Genomic DNA, 17,540 nt, shown 5'->3' on the forward strand with positions numbered 1-17,540 from the left:
GATAACAACAATTCCTTTAGAAACAAGCGGCATTACATAGGTGTCGAGTTTGTTCATGATAATGTTACAATATTTGTCTGTTTTTTGTAGTTCATTAAAAGCCGGTTTCTACTCTGTTTCACAGTGTCGCTCACATGACTGGATATTTATCCGTACGCATGGCTGCTGGAATTCAACGGGCACGCGCTGTTGGTAACATCCGGGGTTCGGACAAGGATGAACGCCAATTTCCAAGATGGCGGCGGAGGGAGGAGGGAAGGAGATGAACGAGATTAAAACTCAATTCACCACTCGAGAAGGCGTCTACAAACTCCTCACGCACTCCGAATACAGCCGCCCGAATAGGGTGCCTTTCAACTCGCAGGGCTCCAATCCTGTCAAGGTCTCCTTTGTCAATGTAAACGACCAGTCAGGCAACGGCGACAGGATCTGTTTCAATGTGGGCCGGGAACTGTACTTTTATATATACAAAGGCGTGAGAAAGGTAAACAATATCGACTGAAGCGACGAAGCCCGCACTGTCCGGGAGTAGCTCGTTGGTTTGGCATCTTGAAACAGGTTGCAGCCTGGCTGTCACTACTCTTAGCTCCTGTCATTGAAGTGCGCAGATTGTCAAGACAAGGCCATGTAGCAGACTAAGCTAAGTTTAGAGTTAGCAATCTTAGCTAACATCGCCACACACATCGCAATTGTTTTCGATTGGACTTGTGTGCACTTCTATGTCGTGTTGATCTCACAGTCTGTGAAAGACTTTGACATGAGATTTTCCAGTGGGCTGGAAAACGTGACAAAAGACTTTCCGCGGTCTAACGATGTGTTTGTTTATCTTCCCTCCCTTGCAAAGCTTATGTTATCTGTTGAGTGGCCAGTTGTCAACAGAACTCACCAGCAGCCGTGTAAAAATGTTGTATGTCCATGACAGAACAAAAGCTCACATAGTAGGCTATGGAACGGGAGGTTGAGATACAATTATGTGCGCACTCACTGCCGTGGATGTGATGCAATGTGAGCCACTGTTTGTACTTAAGTTATGATGTCACTGCAGCAAGCCAGGCTTGCTTTCGTTAAGCATGGATGGTGACTGTGACAGTGAGCATCATCTAAGTGAAGTGGACGTCTCTGTGGCCGATGCACAGTATAAAATGAGAATTCTGCTGATAATGTTAAAGTGAAGGTATACCTGGTAGAAACTTATGTTCCTGCAGAACAGTAGAAACTTATGTTCTTGCAGAACATTAGAAACCAGCAACAGTGTTTTTCACTTCGGCTTCACTTTTCAGAAAAACTCAGAATATTTGATTAGAATTTTACGATTCGCAAGTATAACTGTGTTTGTTTCAACAAATATGTAACTTAAGTATTGTCGGGTAATATTTTATAGAGGTCTGTCTGCAGTCAGGAAGTTCTGAAATAATCAGTCAGTTATTTAGTTTTGTTAGTAAACTGTCACATTATATGATTTGTCGTATTAGGTTTCCATATTGCAGACAGCAAAGCAAACAAATGTAATGTAGCTTGCTTAAATTGGAGTGAGTCCCCCTTTACTGCAGCTCCTGATTCAACTTACTCTGTCTTAATTATCCTTTCCATTCCCATTTTGCAGTATTTCAAATAGGTGAGTTTACAGAAAAAGAGTAAAAAGGTACACAACTTGACGTAAGCCGTTAATCAAATACTACTGTAGCCTCTAAAATCAGCTCAAATACAGCTCCCAAGGTAGGACAAATGAGACTGTTAGCTGCCAGGTAAACTACAAGACCTCAGGCTAGCTGATCGTTGATGGACATTATTGGGCAAGTTGTCACAGTTTAATTGGAAGCTCACCTATTAATTTAATAGACACCAAAACAGTGCATATCTTTTCAGTCAGCTTTTCTCTTCCTATGCTTCCTTTATTGCTGAGTTTATCTCTTCCTTGTGGTTTGGACATTATTATGAAAGTTTTTCTTTAAAACAATCTTAAGATTGTGGAAACTATTTTGGAAACTGCTATGTCTACCATAATATCATTGAAACATCAGAAATGTCAAGTTGTGTGAAAGAAACATATTTCATTTAGAGCTGCCTTGCTCTGACAATACTGTTATTTGTGTCCTTAGGACTTTTCTCTGTTTCCTTTAATACACTAAAATAGACCACAAGAGTCACAGCAAAATAGCACAAAACTGTCACAAAATTGTTTTACTGATCCAATGCCAGATTCATGAATACCAAGTTAGCATATGTGCCAGAGTTATTCAGTGCATAATACAAGTTTGCAAGGCACAATTTATGTTAAATGGTATGGGAATATAGAAAAATTCTCTCTAGCATACTGCTGCTGAAGTCTATCTCATAATAGTTTCTTAAATCTTTACAGTGTAATGTTTGGTTTAAATCAAGAGGATGTGCCATCAGCTGCCTGTCGTTGAAAAAGCAAACTTTACAGCTTTCCTACATTGGCTGATTGAAGTAGTTTTGCTCTCCTTGTAGACAATAATTTCCCATACGTCACAGTTTATTATTACCATAAGCCAGAGACATTGAGATTAGAAAAAGCTGTTCGATAAATATAAGTGCTGTGTGGTTGTGTTACTTTTACAGGTCACGGTAGAATAATGGTAATATCTGGAATACTGCTAAAATGAACTAAATGCATTTAATTTATTTTGGTCAAAGTAGATGATGGCCTGGTAATTAAGCTAATTAATTATTGTGTTTTTATGTTTTAAAATGTGCTAATTTGTGTGTTTGTTGTTGTAGGCTGCTGATCTCAGTAAGCCCATAGACAAGAGGATATACAAAGGAACGCAGCCCACATGTCATGACTTCAACCCACTCACGGCTACGGCTGAGAGCGTCTCCCTGCTGGTGGGTTTCTCAGCCGGGCAAGTGCAGCTCATAGACCCAATAAAGAAGGAAACCAGCAAGCTCTTCAATGAAGAGGTGGGTTCCAGTCAGTGTATTTAGGTTTCAATTACGCTTGCATAATTTCAGTGAGATTCAATGAGTGGAAATAATAACTAGCTAACCAGTTTCTCTGTTTGTTTTCTGTCTTTGTGTTTCTCCCTGTCACCCAGAGACTTATAGACAAGTCAAGAGTAACATGTGTACGATGGGTCCCTGGATCAGAGAGCCTGTTTCTGGTGGCTCACTCCAGTGGCAACATGTACCTGTACAACGTGGAAAACACTTGTGGCACCACTGCACCTCACTACCAGCTGCTTAAGCAGGGTGAAAACTATGCGGTGCATACTTGCAAGAGCAAGTCAGCTAGGAACCCGTTATTACGCTGGACAGTGGGTGAGGGGGCACTCAACGAGTTTGCGTTCTCCCCGGATGGCAAATTTCTGGCTTGTGCAAGCCAGGATGGCTTTCTGCGGGTATTTGGCTTTGATGCTGCAGAGCTCCATGGAACAATGAAGAGCTACTTCGGTGGATTGCTGTGTGTCTGCTGGAGCCCAGATGGACGATATATTGTGGCAGGAGGGGAGGATGACCTGGTAACCGTGTGGTCATTTTCAGACTGCAAAGTGATTGCACGGGGTCATGGTCACAAGTCATGGGTGAGTGTGGTGGCATTTGACCACTGTACCACCAGTGTGGAAGACAGCGACCCCCCTGCTGAGTTCAGTGGTAGTGATGAGGACTTCCATGAGCAGCTTCACTTTAGTCCAGGCCGAGACAGAGCTAATAGCGCTCAGTCTCGGCTTTCTAAGAGAAACTCTACAGACAGTAGGCCGGTTAGTGTGACTTACAGATTTGGCTCAGTGGGCCAGGATACCCAGCTGTGTCTGTGGGACCTTACTGAGGACATTCTCTTCCCTCACCTTCCTTTGTCGCGGACTAGGACCCACACTAATGTTATGAGTGCCACAAGCCCTCCAGCCACTGGACAAAATACTTCTACTGTCTCCAACTCCACCACTAATCCTAGTGGCACCAATGGTAAAGACAATGTGAGCAATAGTAGTTCCAGTGGTAACCCAGCAAACTCCCTCTCTAGCACCCTGCCTCGGTCCAATAGCTTGCCACACTCCTCCAATCCCGCAGGGGGCAGCACACCAAACAGTCACACAGGTAGCAGCAACAACAGCAGCAGCAGCACCACCACTGCCACCACCACCAAGGGCAACAGCATCATTGACAGTTCTTTTATTGCCACTGGAGTTAGCAAATTTGCAACACTGTCGTTACACGAGTCACGCAAGGAGCGGCACGAGAAGGACCACAAGCGGAACCACAGCATGGGTCACATCAGCAGCAAGAGCAGTGACAAGCTCAACCAGCTCAGCTCATCACGGACAGCAAAAGCTGACGTAGTTAAGACTCTGGGCACTACCCTGTGTCCACGCATGGAGGAAGTGCCACTGCTCGAGCCGCTGGTGTGTAAGAAGATCGCTCATGAGCGACTCACTGTGTTAATCTTCCTAGAGGACTGTCTGGTAACAGCCTGTCAAGAGGGTTTCGTTTGCACGTGGGCTAGGCCGGGGAAAGTGGTGAGTGATGGGCCATTCGAGGATACTGTCATGTGACACCTCTTAACATCACATTGTTTGAAGATCAAGAATTTCCTTGCTGCATTCAGAAGTCGTTAATGCCATCACCATTTCGATGGTTAAAGTAATAGCAAGTCTTCTGCGACAGTAAACCTCATGGCCTTATTGTTCTTCCTCTTCTGTTGCATGATCAATTGCGTGACATTGTCAATGTGTGTTATCTGTCTCTCCGCAGGGATTGCTATCATCTCAAAACAACCCAGCCAACTCCCCCAGTGGAACAGTAGTATAGCCCCATACTAGTGCTGCTAATGACCTCCATGTAACAGAGACGGGGATGACCAAGGCTAAGGCCCTGCAGCGCTTCTTGAAACACTGTCACACACCACATGACCTCCAGTGTCACCTTCATTCTCATCACTAGAAGCAGCCAGATGCTCTCTTTCTGTTACTGCTTATGTTTAGATAACTGATGATGGCCAAGCCAGGGTTGGAAACTTGACCCCCTTTTGTCTTAAGGGTGCTAATGGATGTAGGAGGGCAAGCTTTAAATCATCCAGGAGGTTTACGGGAGGATTGGGCTGACTCACTGCTACATCTATTGGTCATATCAAGTCATATCCCGTCTGAAAATAACAAATTCTAGCACCCAGGCCTTTGTGCCTGTAGATCTAAAAATACTAATGCTAGTGGAAGCATTGTGGTAATGCCTCAGCCTAACTTTTTTGTTTGGGTTTAATTCAGACGTGTCTATACTTTGGGTCTTCAAATGTATTGACAGATGTAGTGAATAAGGTCAGGGATTGTTTTAGAGCAGCAGCATATCCCCGATGCCAGGTCTCCTTTTTTTTTTTTTTTTTTAACCTCCTGGGTGATCCCTTGTGTAGCCACAGTCCTCAAACACCTGTTCAAGAGAGACTGCAGCTTTTTATTTCCTTTACAAATGTTTTACTTAAAGGAATCACACGTGTGTGTTTTGCACAGATTTTCTCATTGTTTTTCCCCATTTTGAATTAGTGATGGTGAAACACAAGCAAAATATTTTGAAGACAGCTTTGAAAGCACTTGGGGAAATGGCATGCCATTTACCCTCTCTCAAAACGCTGGATGCTGCAATTGTAGTTTTTTATATGGAAAAAAAATGTTTGCACTTAATAGTTTGTTAGAAGAGAATGGCTTTACATTTTTTGGGGTGTGTAAGGACTCCTTGAAAAGGTTGAAATATAAATAGAATTATTAAAAAAAAACCTTTGTATTCATTAAACATTTATTTTAATATTGTTTGTGATTAAATGACCTCTGTATTATATGTAAATACTGTACTTCAATGGTTTATGGTTGAAATGATTGTTATTACTTTAGTTAAAAGATCATTTCAGAATATAGTGATATTTCTAATACAGAAAATCTATACCTAATATTAAAACGAATCTTGAATATGCAGGTGAAATGTTTCTTTTCTGTTGTACATAAAGAGAATTCAGGTGTATTTTTATTAATGAAATGTTTGGTATAGGATATGTCTATGAAATCCTCTTATCTAACAGGTAGTGCTGAATGCTAGCTAGCCTGTCCTTGTACAATGTAGGAAGGCAGGCACAGATGCAGTGTAATTCAGCCATCACTTTGAGCTCAGGTAAATCACAGGAAGACTAATGCTGGCTTAGTTCTCATCACCCATTATCACTACTCCTATCCATCAACTTGCAAGTGAATTCACGTTAACAAATAAGACTGACAACCATGTTTTGCAGACAGGGCTGAAAATCCGCAACTCCTGTAATTGCGAGTAATAATTACTGAACTGATGCTGACTTTTTTGTGAACAAACTTTTGACACTGTGTTGAACACCAACTGACAGATGTCAGGACCTGGTGGTCTAAGTGCTTCAGGTGAGGGTGTTTTTCAACATCTGACATAGGAAGAGTGAAGATTTAAATTGTGGGAGCCTTTTTTCTTCATGTGACACCTATTAAAACAGCTTTGACAGACTACATGTTCGTTTTGTGTTGCTTTCGTAAGTGAATATATAATATTCACCACATGAAACTATGTCCCCCTGTAACATGTCTTTGTATATTTCCTCATTTGGTGATATACTTCCTTACAGAGAAGGCCACAGATCCCTTCACAGCATGAATCTCTGCGAGCTTGTGTGGGATTCCTCCAGGTACTACACAGTCCAGAATTATGCACATTAGGTTGATTGGTGACTGTAAATTGCTCATAGGTGTGAATGTGAGCGTGCCTCTCTGTTGGCCCTGAGATAGACTGGAGACCCATGCCTCTCGCTCAGTGACAGCTGGGACAGGCTACAGTCTTCCCGCAACCATAAATGGGATAAGTGGTTACAGATAACGAATGGATGGATGGATGTACAGTATAGGCCTATTCAATAATGCATCCATGATAATGAACAATCAGTCAGTGGAGATATAGAGTATTACATCGTGATGGTCCTGGGTCAGTTCTTTTATTTATGCTAGTGTTCAGCCAGGTCAATCAGTCACTACAATAATCACATTATTCTGCTATTATTGTTGCTGTTTCTTCATAGTCAGGTGTTTTAGTTGTCTGTGGAGCACAGCAATCATTCTGACGTCACACTGGAATTAAACCAAAGTCCACTTAATAGAGACGCTGCTCAACCACGCACACAGGTTGCTCAGGTTGCTCAGGTTGAAGTTGGCTGAAGCTCTGCTGGGAATTACATCAGGTCACAAAAATACATCTGACTTAACAGTATTAAAAATGTTCGGGGGATGTAAGTCGAGGACAAGTCCACATATTCGAGGGAAGATGTCTAATCAGTCATAATAAGTGAAAGCACCTGTTTGATTGGACTAAGACTTTGTAGGGCCTTTAATAAAAAACGGTGGAGTTCTGTACAACTATGGTGATGAAGACACAGATAAGCTCAGTCATTTTGACCCAGTAAGAAAACAAAGGAGTCAAGATAAAAAAGAAAAAATCATTATAGTGGAATTTCATTCTGCTGCTTCGGTTTCAGGGTCCTGGCATTGTTCATGGTTAGTCGCTGTCACACTGACAGAACAAAATAATCCTTAATATTATTACTTGTACATATTATTGACCATGTTGTATTTGGTTGTGAGGATGGGGAGGATGTGAAGCACAACAGATGCACACAATCTGAGGGGTTTGAATAAGGTAATATACGTGGAAACATGATTAATTGTGAGTATTCAATGACATTTCTATTTAATTTCTGTAAATGGAAATCAGTTTGTTTGGGTACAGATGTATGCAACCTACACTCACTGGTGCTGATCTATAACAAACACTGTATTGAAATATTGGCTTTTACATATTCTGACTGTTCCCAGAACTCGACTCCAAAGCAGTCATAAGATACTGAAAGCAAAAGCAACACCAAAACCAATGGGGGAAGTTCAGTTACAGGTCAGTAATGCTGTTAAAAATACATTACTCGCATGCTATTAAATTGACCAGAGATAGTTTGATAGTTGATAAAAGTATTTTTATCTGTAGTTGAATCTATCTTTATCTGGCATGTTAGGTTTAGGTTTAACCAGAAGGGGCCAGTATTGCTTAGACAAATGAGAGCTTAGAAAATCCTTAGAACCACTAACTTGCATTGCACAGGAATAACTTGATCCAACAGGGAAAAGATCATCTATATGTGGCAATTCTGCTCTCTCTCTCTCTCTCTCTCTCTCTCTCTCTCTCTCTCTCTGTAATAAATATATTCCTACTACTTTATATATATTTTATACTCCAAGTGGGGAATAAAATTGCTCTTCCATAATTTATGAATCACATTTAGAAGAAACACAAGCATGTGCAGCCATTACACCAGCAGCCTGTGGCTTCAGTATGAGGGATGGGAAGTGGGTGACTGTGGCACAGGAAGGCAGTTGTTCCCAAATATCGCAAACCCCGACTCCTCCGGTCACATGTGGATGTGTCCTTGAGCAACTCACTGACCACCAACTTAGTTCCTCCCAGTGAGTTTTGACCATCGGTGTGATTGTTAGTGCGAATGGGTGAATAAGACGCAGTGTAAAGCGCTTTGAGTGCCAATAGGTAGAAAAGCGTGCAGACCATTTACCATCAGCAGGCTGGAGAGGCACGACCATCTTGTCAGGGTGTCACTCACCACATGATAGGCTCTGACTGAGTGTCTAGTCTCCTCTGGGCTGCACATATCAATTCTGGGTAGGTATCAATCAGGATTAGCTCTTAGACAGATGTCTTACACCATAACGTCTCAGTGACTTGAACAAATTCACAGTTAAATTCCATCTTTTATTGGACATTCAAACTGGTAACCAGTCAGCCTTTTATGTTAGAATAACAATCGACATACTGTGGGACACAGTGGCAAAACAGTTATATTCATCTTGGATTGTAAGAGAAACAGGGCCTCCTCTCATCTCTAGATAGAAATTCAACATATTGAGAGAGAATCCCATTGGCTGTGTAAAGTCCTGCTTAAATTATCACCTTGGAGTGATGCAATTGCCTTGTATGCATAACCCAGAGTTTTGTTTACCCACTACTATGAGCAAAGGCTATGAATCATTAATATAGTCTCAGGGGGCTATGTGCCTAAAAAAGGAGCATTCTTTGATCTTTTTAAGAAAATGGACAGAGAAAAAGACTGCAAAATGATGTGCACTTTTTAGTTCTGTCCAGTGAGGACGTTCCTAGTTCCTTTGAATAAACACAGCTCTGTTGTCCAACGGAATTAGGTTAGTTTGCATGTTCAAAACAACAGAGATATTTTTTTAGCAGACTGGTGAGACCGGTTGTGATCACAGAAATGACAGAGTGATATAGGAAGTAGGGATAGTTTTAATTCGCAATGACAAACTGGAGAGAATGTTAAACAGTTTCAAGAGATGCTAATAAACTAACAACGAGACCCTTATGTCAAGCAGTTTAAACATTAAACGGGTAGATTAGGTATCCGTTGCAGAAATCTGTAATTCAGTTTTTCATATTATCTAAGACTGACTAATTTAAGTTTTAACATATAGATGTGTGTAACCTAACTTTCCTTTCAAAATGCTTCTCATTGACTTTACTACACATCTATTTTTAAATGTATGTTTCACTTTCTTTTTCTTTAATTCAGTGTTCTACATATATCCCTAAAGGTTTATGGAGTTATGGGGAGTGGATAATGGCTCAGACATTTCTCCATGAACAACTTAAAAGTGTGTGTTTCCTTTTTATAAATTAGACCTTAGTCAGCAAGAATCAAGAACATGTGCCACTTCTTCCTATTCTCATTTCAGTTCTATGCCACATTTCCCTTAAGGTGCAGGCCCAATTATTGAGTCTCCACCATGGGAGCAGCTGAACAATTTGCACGATACATGACCACAGCACAGCAGCCCCACGATCACATCTTCACAGTGCATTAGGAATTAAAGTTCACAGACAGAAAATAAACTGGGACCTCAGACTCAGAGTTCATGTGGTTTGTTTAGCACATAGGAAGCTTTCGTATGGCTTTATCAGTGTAACGGAGTCTTGAAGATATGTCACAGTGAACAACTGTACTGAGGAATCGGCCTCACATCGAGCATTTCATATTTTATTCATGCAGTGTTTAGGAATTTTATGTTTAGAGCTGAGTCTAGGAAAGCCCTTCGGTGGGCTGCTAGAAGACATAATTATTATGAACTGTATAGTGAGTCCAGTCAGTGATAACTTTGCACTTATTTCAGATTTTGTAGCGTGTGCAGAACTGATTGTTAAACATTGCTGGAGGGGAGGAGGGGATCAATAAAAGCCTCAGCAGAAAGCATCAATACCAAGCCTGGATCTAAGCACTTAAATGCATCTTCAATAGCAACATGATCAAGAAAGTTGTATTGGTGTCTTGGGATCTCTCCAGGTGCACTGTGTGCATTTATCTGTGAAATCAAAATCTCTGAACAAAGATACAGTCGCCCAAGTGTTATGCTGGACAGTGATGCATCGCAACAAAATCAAACTGGCCACACGCTCCCTCTGTGAAACGTGGTCTGATGAAAAACACTGCAGTTTCCTCTCTGTGCCCTACAATGCACATATGACTGTTTATCAATGTGACATCCTTTCTGCAGTCACACAAGCAATGAGACTTAGTGTGCTCTAGAAACTTGTTGAAGATGAGCCAAGTGGGAGATTATTTAAATGGAACAAGGTATCTCAAAGGATCTCTTTTGATCTCAGCACATTTATGTGATATAAATAACTTCTCATTAATCATGCATGCACAGGGGGATTGCTAAGTTCACCCATTCACCAAATTCAGAACTGCCAGCTCATCCCATTTACCAGTATAGTGAGATGTTCTACATTTTTGGTCACTTAAAGTGGTCAGACATATTTTCATCTGAAGGCCTTAGTAAAAACACAACACTATATATTGTTTAGTATATTATTAATTGCAGCTTACAAAACAATGCAGACTTGGCATAAATCACTTAAATAATTCAATACAAAGACATATGGGTTAAAGAAGCCAAAAATCCAACATTTTTCTTTATTTGGAACAGTCCAATAAAACAGGCAATATGAAGAGTAGTCCATAAAGATTTACTTTAAAAGGCTTTTTTTCTTTATAGAGGATGCAAAAGAGAATATAATATATAATATTAGTAGCAATTAAGGTCACTGTAATTGAACATAACTCTTGCAGAGTTCATGGTCCCTGATGTCTCCCCAGCCCCCATTTTTCACATGTGGTGCGACCCCTCCGGCCCCGTTGGCTGGTAGTCTCTTTGCTATCAGGAGGTTCTTTGGGAACAGCTGGTTCCCGCTGCTCTGGAGGATGTTTTCAATCTTGGTTTTCTGGCTTAGTGGCATGCAAGAAGCCTTCTTGTGATGCATGCCACAGTCACCGGCGTGGAAAATCCGTGGCGCCTCACTCACCATGACCTTCCAGTAGGAAGGCAAGCAGGCCACGGTCAGGTGTTGTAAGGACCAGTCCCAGTTGTAGTCGTCATAAGTGCAGAACGTGTCGGTGCATTGAATGAGCTTCTGGTATGTCTCTCTACTCAGAGCCATCCCCATGTTGTGCTCGGTGGACTTCCAAGCTTTAACCTCCACCTTGTTTGCTTTGCTGGAGTAGCTGATGTGGCTGTAACTCCCTAGTGAGAGGATGTCACAGTCTGGGCACTGCTCTCTTTTGAGAGCTGACATTAGCTTTAAGAGATGGATAAAGTCCGGGGACAAGTAGTGATCCTCCTCAATCAGCAGGACCAGACCCTTGTGGTCCTTCAGATCTCGGATTCTGTCCCATACAAAGTGGAGCTTCCACCACCAGTGGTGCTTGGTCTGGGAGAACTTTGCTTCACGGTAGTGGCCAAATGAGTCAGGGTACTCAGCGTTAATGCATCCCAGCTTTAAGGCTTCGTTTTTTGGGATGTCTCTTGGGCAGTCCCTGGGGTCATTTCCGGGGAACTCCTGGGGGTACAGCTGGATGCTGAAGGGGAAGAAAATCTGAAGGACTTGACAGAAGTCAACAGAAGCCACCACTTTGTTTATCTCAGGGGACCAGTAGTCATGGCTGAATATCAGCAGTATGCTCTCCACACCTCTAGCCTTCCGTAAACTGTCAACTAATAGTTTAAGATAGTCTGGCCGGTTATGGACCTGAACCACCACAACCAGATCATCTTTCCTTCGTGCAGTCTTAAACTTCTCCTCATTTCTTATTGTCTGGTCAAAGTTTAGCTGGAAGACAATGCCTCTGTAAACTAACGTTGTGTTATCAACCTCTGGCTTGAGTATCTTCTCTTTATCCTTTGTTTTTTCTGGATGTGTGTCATTTGTGTGTATAATAGGAGGTGGAACAGGTGCCCGACTGATGGCAGGTGTGGCTTGCACCTGGATATGATTGTTGTTGCCACTACTGCTGCTTACGCTGCTGCTTCTCCTCACTGGTTCAACTTCCTTTGGGAATGATCCATTGTCATTCTTCTTCTGCCTTCCACTGCTCCAGAAAGCAAGGCCACAGATGACAACCACCAAAGTCAGTATCACCACCTTCCTCTTGTAGATTCGGAGTCTCATGATAGGGGATCAGCCTCTTGTTAAGGGAGAGAAGTTGGTTGTAGAAAAACAAAAAGCACAGATTTGCAGTTATGGCGGTGTGCTTTCCACAGGCACCAAGCCTGATTAAAAAGAAACTCTGAGGCTAATTGTTGGCAAAAGGAACTTCCATTGTAAACATAGAACCTGCTGGAATATCATTGGTGGTGGATAAGTATTCCATAAGGCATGGTGGGGGCAGGGCGGCAGCAGAGTAGCAGTTTACACAAACCACCTGAATAAAAAATAAAATCAGGATATACCATTAGAACAATATTGATAAAAATATTAATAAAAAGGTTTAGAACACACACACACGCACACAAGTGAGCAAACTCTGTTCAGTGATGAAGACCATGAAATGTGGTACAAAGCAGCAGCTGGGTCTTAAGTTTAGATCAATAATGTCAAACTCTTAGTTCAATAATCAAGCTTTCATAAACACCACAATTGTTTGCTAATGTGCAACACGTTGCACAACACACAACGATTAATGATGCTAACATGACACTATCATCTGAGAAATCCTCCGGCCTAACTGAAAGTAGTCATGTAGTCAACAATAGAGACAGTTTAATTTCATATAGCAAACCACTCATCTTCACAAAAAGTATCACCAAAAGCACAAACCTCATTTAAGTTAGGACCATTTTTCCTGCGTTTCTCCTCAGTGTACGCTGTCATCAATCCCTGTCCTTAACTGCATTATCAATACTGATTCTCCCTCTTTGCTCCGATTTGAACAAACCTCCATCTTTTCATTGTTATTAAATTAGTGGTCTCTCAGGCTTCCTACCTGGCTCTGTAGTGCCACTTTGACACCAACACTGGCTGGGAGACCAATGAGTCTGTGACAGTTTTAATAAATTCATTTGTGGAAACTACACAAGAACAGGTACATGTACTCCACCTTGTAGCACTTTGAGATTTGCTTCAAATGTAAAAAGTGTATTATAAATACCATTTATTATCCTAAATATTATTACTGTAATGAAGCAAGGTTTGAGCAACCAACTACTAAGGACTTTGAGGACAGCGGCCTACGGCTGATTAAATGGCAAAGCTAGTTAACAGATATACATTAAACACACATTAGACATGGCTCCATACGTCTTTTGCGCGTCATTCTTGCAGCTTGAGAATTAAGGCCAAATGTTTGTTCTGTCCGTACTGGTTTCACAGTAACCACCGTTATTCTCCAGCTATCGCTTGATAGCTGATTTCAATATGCGAGGTGTCACTTGAAGCGTACTACGCGTAGTTTTTCTGACCTGATTAAACCCCGTCTGACACACCGAACCAGGAGCAGCTTTAATCCATTCTGACATAAAATGCCATTAGCCTTAATTCGATGACTGACGGGAAACAGTCTCGTAAAGACCAAAAAAAGAAAAAAACCCCAAAACAATCAAAAACAAAAAATGACAACTGTGCACGTTTCAGCTCCGGTCCGTTATGGTAGCGAGCATCCCCAAAAAAAAATGCTAACATCAAGTTAGCTTCAGCTAGCAACTTAAAGAGCAGCTAGTCCGGACCGAACCTCGTCAACCAACAGCGACCGTGGCGAAACACAACAAGCACATTTAACGCTACGCTGGTTACCTAAACCTGGAGTAGCCGTGCGGTCCTTTCAGCGACAAACATCAGCACGGTGCCGACCCATTCTCCTCCATAGCTCGCATCAGGCTGCATGGAAACGCAACTATCCGTCAGCTAGCGGAAAAAATAAAATCCCAAATACGGAACCACTGCCTGCCGCTGTCCCACAATGCACTGGTCCACCCGGGGGCACCAGAGACTCCAGCGTGTATCTGCTGCTGGCAGCCACTCTAGGTGCATGCAGACTGAAAATACTTTATTTCAAGGGGGTCTACTTCACTACAATTCACCATTAACCCCCCCGTGCTGATTAATTTTCACCTAAACCAATTTATGTAAATGTGTTCTCTATATGTCCTAGTTAAATCACCGTGGATGATCATCACCTAAAACTGTTGCTCTACTGTCAGCTCCAGCTGTTGAAGTCTTTATAATAGAAGTCAATATTTCAAATATTAGTCAAATGTTATAAGTAGTCAAATATTTATTATATCCATTAAATGATTGCAATATGCATTTTGGTTTGGTTTTGAAAAGGATCCACATTCTGTCATCATTTACACGTTACCTAAATGTTGATTTTGTCCTTTTAAAATATTATGATTGAGTTGAACGGGGTATTTTCAAAGAAGCAATAAGAAATATAATCAGACAATACTTGCATTTATTTCCAAATGTATCTATGTGTCCATGTACACTACCGAGATTTCCTCTCTTTTGATAAAACCACGTAAATTTTTATTTGACGTTTTAACTCTTTTATCCTTTATTAACTAACTTAATTTATACCTAATTTATTAAGGTCACCACTTTCCATCTACTCTCTATGATGACTTATGTCATCTTGTTTGTATTAGCCACCGATCTATTTAGAAAATAACTTGGTCATAAAATGTCTTATAAAGAAAACATTGTCTAGTCTTAATTCATTAGACAGATCAGCCACAATTACATGCGTGCTGAATTTTCTTTCTTTTTTGTCATGTTTAACCTATTCAAACTGTAGTTTAAGATGTATTTTGTTTTATCAGTTAACTAAACCATTGACACATCTGAACATATTAATGACCTGTTTTTATAATCTGTTCTCATCATACATCCCGTGGGCTGAACTATACACCCGCTACAGTCCCTCTCCCATTACATGCGGCACTTATCTGTGTCAGTAGGGGGCGCTACACAACAATTTAACAACCGGAAACACTACTGGTGAAAGCTTGATCTGCACACGCGCTGCCTTCCTTCTTCCTTTCTGACACTCTTCCGAAAAAGACAAGATGGGCCATCAGCAGCTCTATTGGAGTCACCCCAGAAAATTCGGACAGGGATCCCGATCTTGGTCAGTCCTGCCTTAAATGTGTAATTTGTCACCTTATGTGCTAATGCGAGTCTGTTTTAAGGCGTTAGGCTCTTCCAGTATTTAATAACTTGTCACCGAACGTGCACCGCATGGGAGCTGATCCTGAGCTAATATGGCGGCGGAGGATGCCCCTTCTCTACTCCATACAACTAGTACTTCGTTCAGTCAGCTGATAATAAATGTTCATATAAATTAACGCATTTCAATGCGTATTATAACATGTTGAAATAGATGTGGTTTGAACTTCTCTTTTGTAACGCACTACTAACAGAGTGGTTAAGAACTAAGTTGAGGATGCGTTTAGCTGTTAGCTAACGCAAGGGTTAGCAAGGATGCACACAGCAATTTTACAGTACAGCGACGTCAACCCGCTCAGAGTTGAAATTTTAACAAATGCTAGAAGCTTACGTTTAAATTATTCTTATATTAATTTATCCGTTTTATATACAGAGTTACGGTGTTAAGCTTTTTTTCTGCTTTTATTGCAGCCGGGTATGCTCGAACAGACATGGTCTAATCCGTAAATACGGGCTCAACATGTGCCGCCAGTGCTTCAGGCAGTACGCTAAAGACATCGGCTTTGTGAAGGCAAGTATTCACGTTATTGTCCACTTCAACAATTGTTCTATTGCATTTGAGTTTTCAAGTAAGACGATCCTTGAAGTAATGTGTTACTGACTAGAATAATGTCTTTTAACTATTGCCCGTGTGTGTTTTAAACAGTTGGACTAGATGTCTTACGATGATGTCCTCCGCTGGATCAGCTGATCACTAGACGTCTCTTCAACATGGCATAATTCAGCTTTGCAAAAATAAATGTTTTTTGTGACCAACATGATTGATCTGTGTGTTTATTCGCACCTGGGTTTCTTTAATTTCACCCGAAAAAGACTAGAAAATGTTTCTAGTGATCTGTGGAGACATGACAAATCCACTGAAGAATGTAAAGGTGTCACACACTGTAAATGTGTAGTAGAGTGTATTTACATTGGTCACTAAATCTTTAATCTAGTGCTATTAATACACTTGTGGAAGTAAAATGTTTGCTTTAACACACTGATTTAGTGTTGACATTTTATGGCTTCTTCTCTACTTAAGCAAAATGTGGACATCTTTTAGTGGTTAAAAGTAGTGACTTAAAAATCTTGGATAACAATATACAATGGAATTAAGGGAAAGGTTAAAATTTCCTTGCGAGTCACCACGAAATACATTTGCTAAGATTTCTGCTGTGATCTTGCTGCATTAAGAAGCTGTACATCAAAAGGACATTGCACTATAGAGCCATTGATTTTTAGCATATGTGAAGAGTATTTTACAAATTGGCATGTGTTCCTATGATAACATGCTGAGATATTGGTCTTGTTCAAAATTAATGCCTTGATAAGTCCCCTGTAGTGTGGCTAATTAGTGCTTTGTGAATTTGTTTACCTAAGTTTAAACATTGATTGGACTAGCAGAAGCCCTTGAATCATGGCAGGTTCACAAATGGCATGGCCTGGAGTGATTTCATGCATTTCCTTTCGTTTGGTTTTATTAAAGTTTAGTGTAAAGCACTAGATGGCAGCAACACTTCACTTTAAAAGGTTTCTACAGTAGTTTATCAGCACTCAAACGCACACAAACAAGCTTATAACCCCTGATTAAGCAGTTGTAAAAGTATAATTGAAGTCTGGTTGATCAGATCTCAGGAAAAATAAACACATGATATAAAAGGACTGAAACTTTTTCCAAAGATAAATATGCTGTTACAGTTTTTTTTATTGCTAAATGACAGTGGGTACAACTGGAGCTACATGTGCAAAACTCTAACTACAGTCTGCACTACCAACAGTCACCTGAGCTAAACAGTTCACATCACCATCACCATTTGCTTCAATAGTCTGTAGTAATTTACGGAATTAGAGTAATGAGAAATATATCATTATCAGCCAGAACTCTATCTTGAATCTCCTGCAGTTTTATTGCATTGTTGACAACAACCATGTCAACAATAGCATTTTCCTGCGCATCTGAAAATACTTTTCCT

The 17,540-nt window shown here is 40.9% G+C and overlaps 3 protein-coding genes across 5 annotated transcripts; 2 read left to right on the top strand and 1 right to left on the bottom strand.

The window, feature by feature from the left end:
* The first annotated feature begins 71 nt into the window (after positions 1–71).
* Positions 72–6,473, top strand: wdr20b (WD repeat domain 20b). The gene is made up of 4 exons (XM_067482143.1): positions 72–484; positions 2,743–2,925; positions 3,060–4,478; positions 4,714–6,473. Exons 1-4 carry the CDS (start codon positions 236–238, stop codon positions 4,768–4,770), a joined length of 1,908 nt encoding a protein of 635 aa, XP_067338244.1. The 5' UTR covers positions 72–235; the 3' UTR covers positions 4,771–6,473.
* A 4,410-nt stretch (positions 6,474–10,883) lies between these two features.
* mgat2 (alpha-1,6-mannosyl-glycoprotein 2-beta-N-acetylglucosaminyltransferase) lies at positions 10,884–14,321 on the bottom strand. Of its 3 annotated transcripts, none has more exons than XM_067482535.1 (2): positions 14,155–14,321; positions 10,884–12,787 (listed from the first exon to the last, which is right to left on the bottom strand). In XM_067482535.1, the coding sequence occupies exon 2, from the start codon at positions 12,532–12,534 to the stop codon at positions 11,131–11,133; it is 1,404 nt and encodes a 467-aa protein (XP_067338636.1). In that variant the 5' UTR covers positions 12,535–12,787; positions 14,155–14,321; the 3' UTR covers positions 10,884–11,130. The 3 variants fall into 3 exon arrangements, with proteins under 3 accessions (XP_067338636.1, XP_067338637.1, XP_067338638.1); XM_067482536.1 differs by lacking the exon at positions 14,155–14,321 and adding an exon at positions 13,824–14,111; XM_067482537.1 differs by lacking the exon at positions 14,155–14,321 and adding an exon at positions 13,183–13,795.
* Positions 14,322–15,329: 1,008 nt separating this feature from the next.
* Positions 15,330–16,349, top strand: rps29 (ribosomal protein S29). Its single transcript, XM_067483046.1, has 3 exons — positions 15,330–15,490; positions 16,000–16,099; positions 16,235–16,349. The coding sequence occupies exons 1-3, from the start codon at positions 15,429–15,431 to the stop codon at positions 16,241–16,243; spliced, it is 171 nt and encodes a 56-aa protein (XP_067339147.1). The 5' UTR covers positions 15,330–15,428; the 3' UTR covers positions 16,244–16,349.
* Positions 16,350–17,540: the final 1,191 nt, after the last annotated feature.

The sequence above is a fragment of the Channa argus genome, chromosome 17, assembly GCF_033026475.1.
Source record: "Channa argus isolate prfri chromosome 17, Channa argus male v1.0, whole genome shotgun sequence".
Taxonomy (NCBI): domain Eukaryota; kingdom Metazoa; phylum Chordata; class Actinopteri; order Anabantiformes; family Channidae; genus Channa; species Channa argus.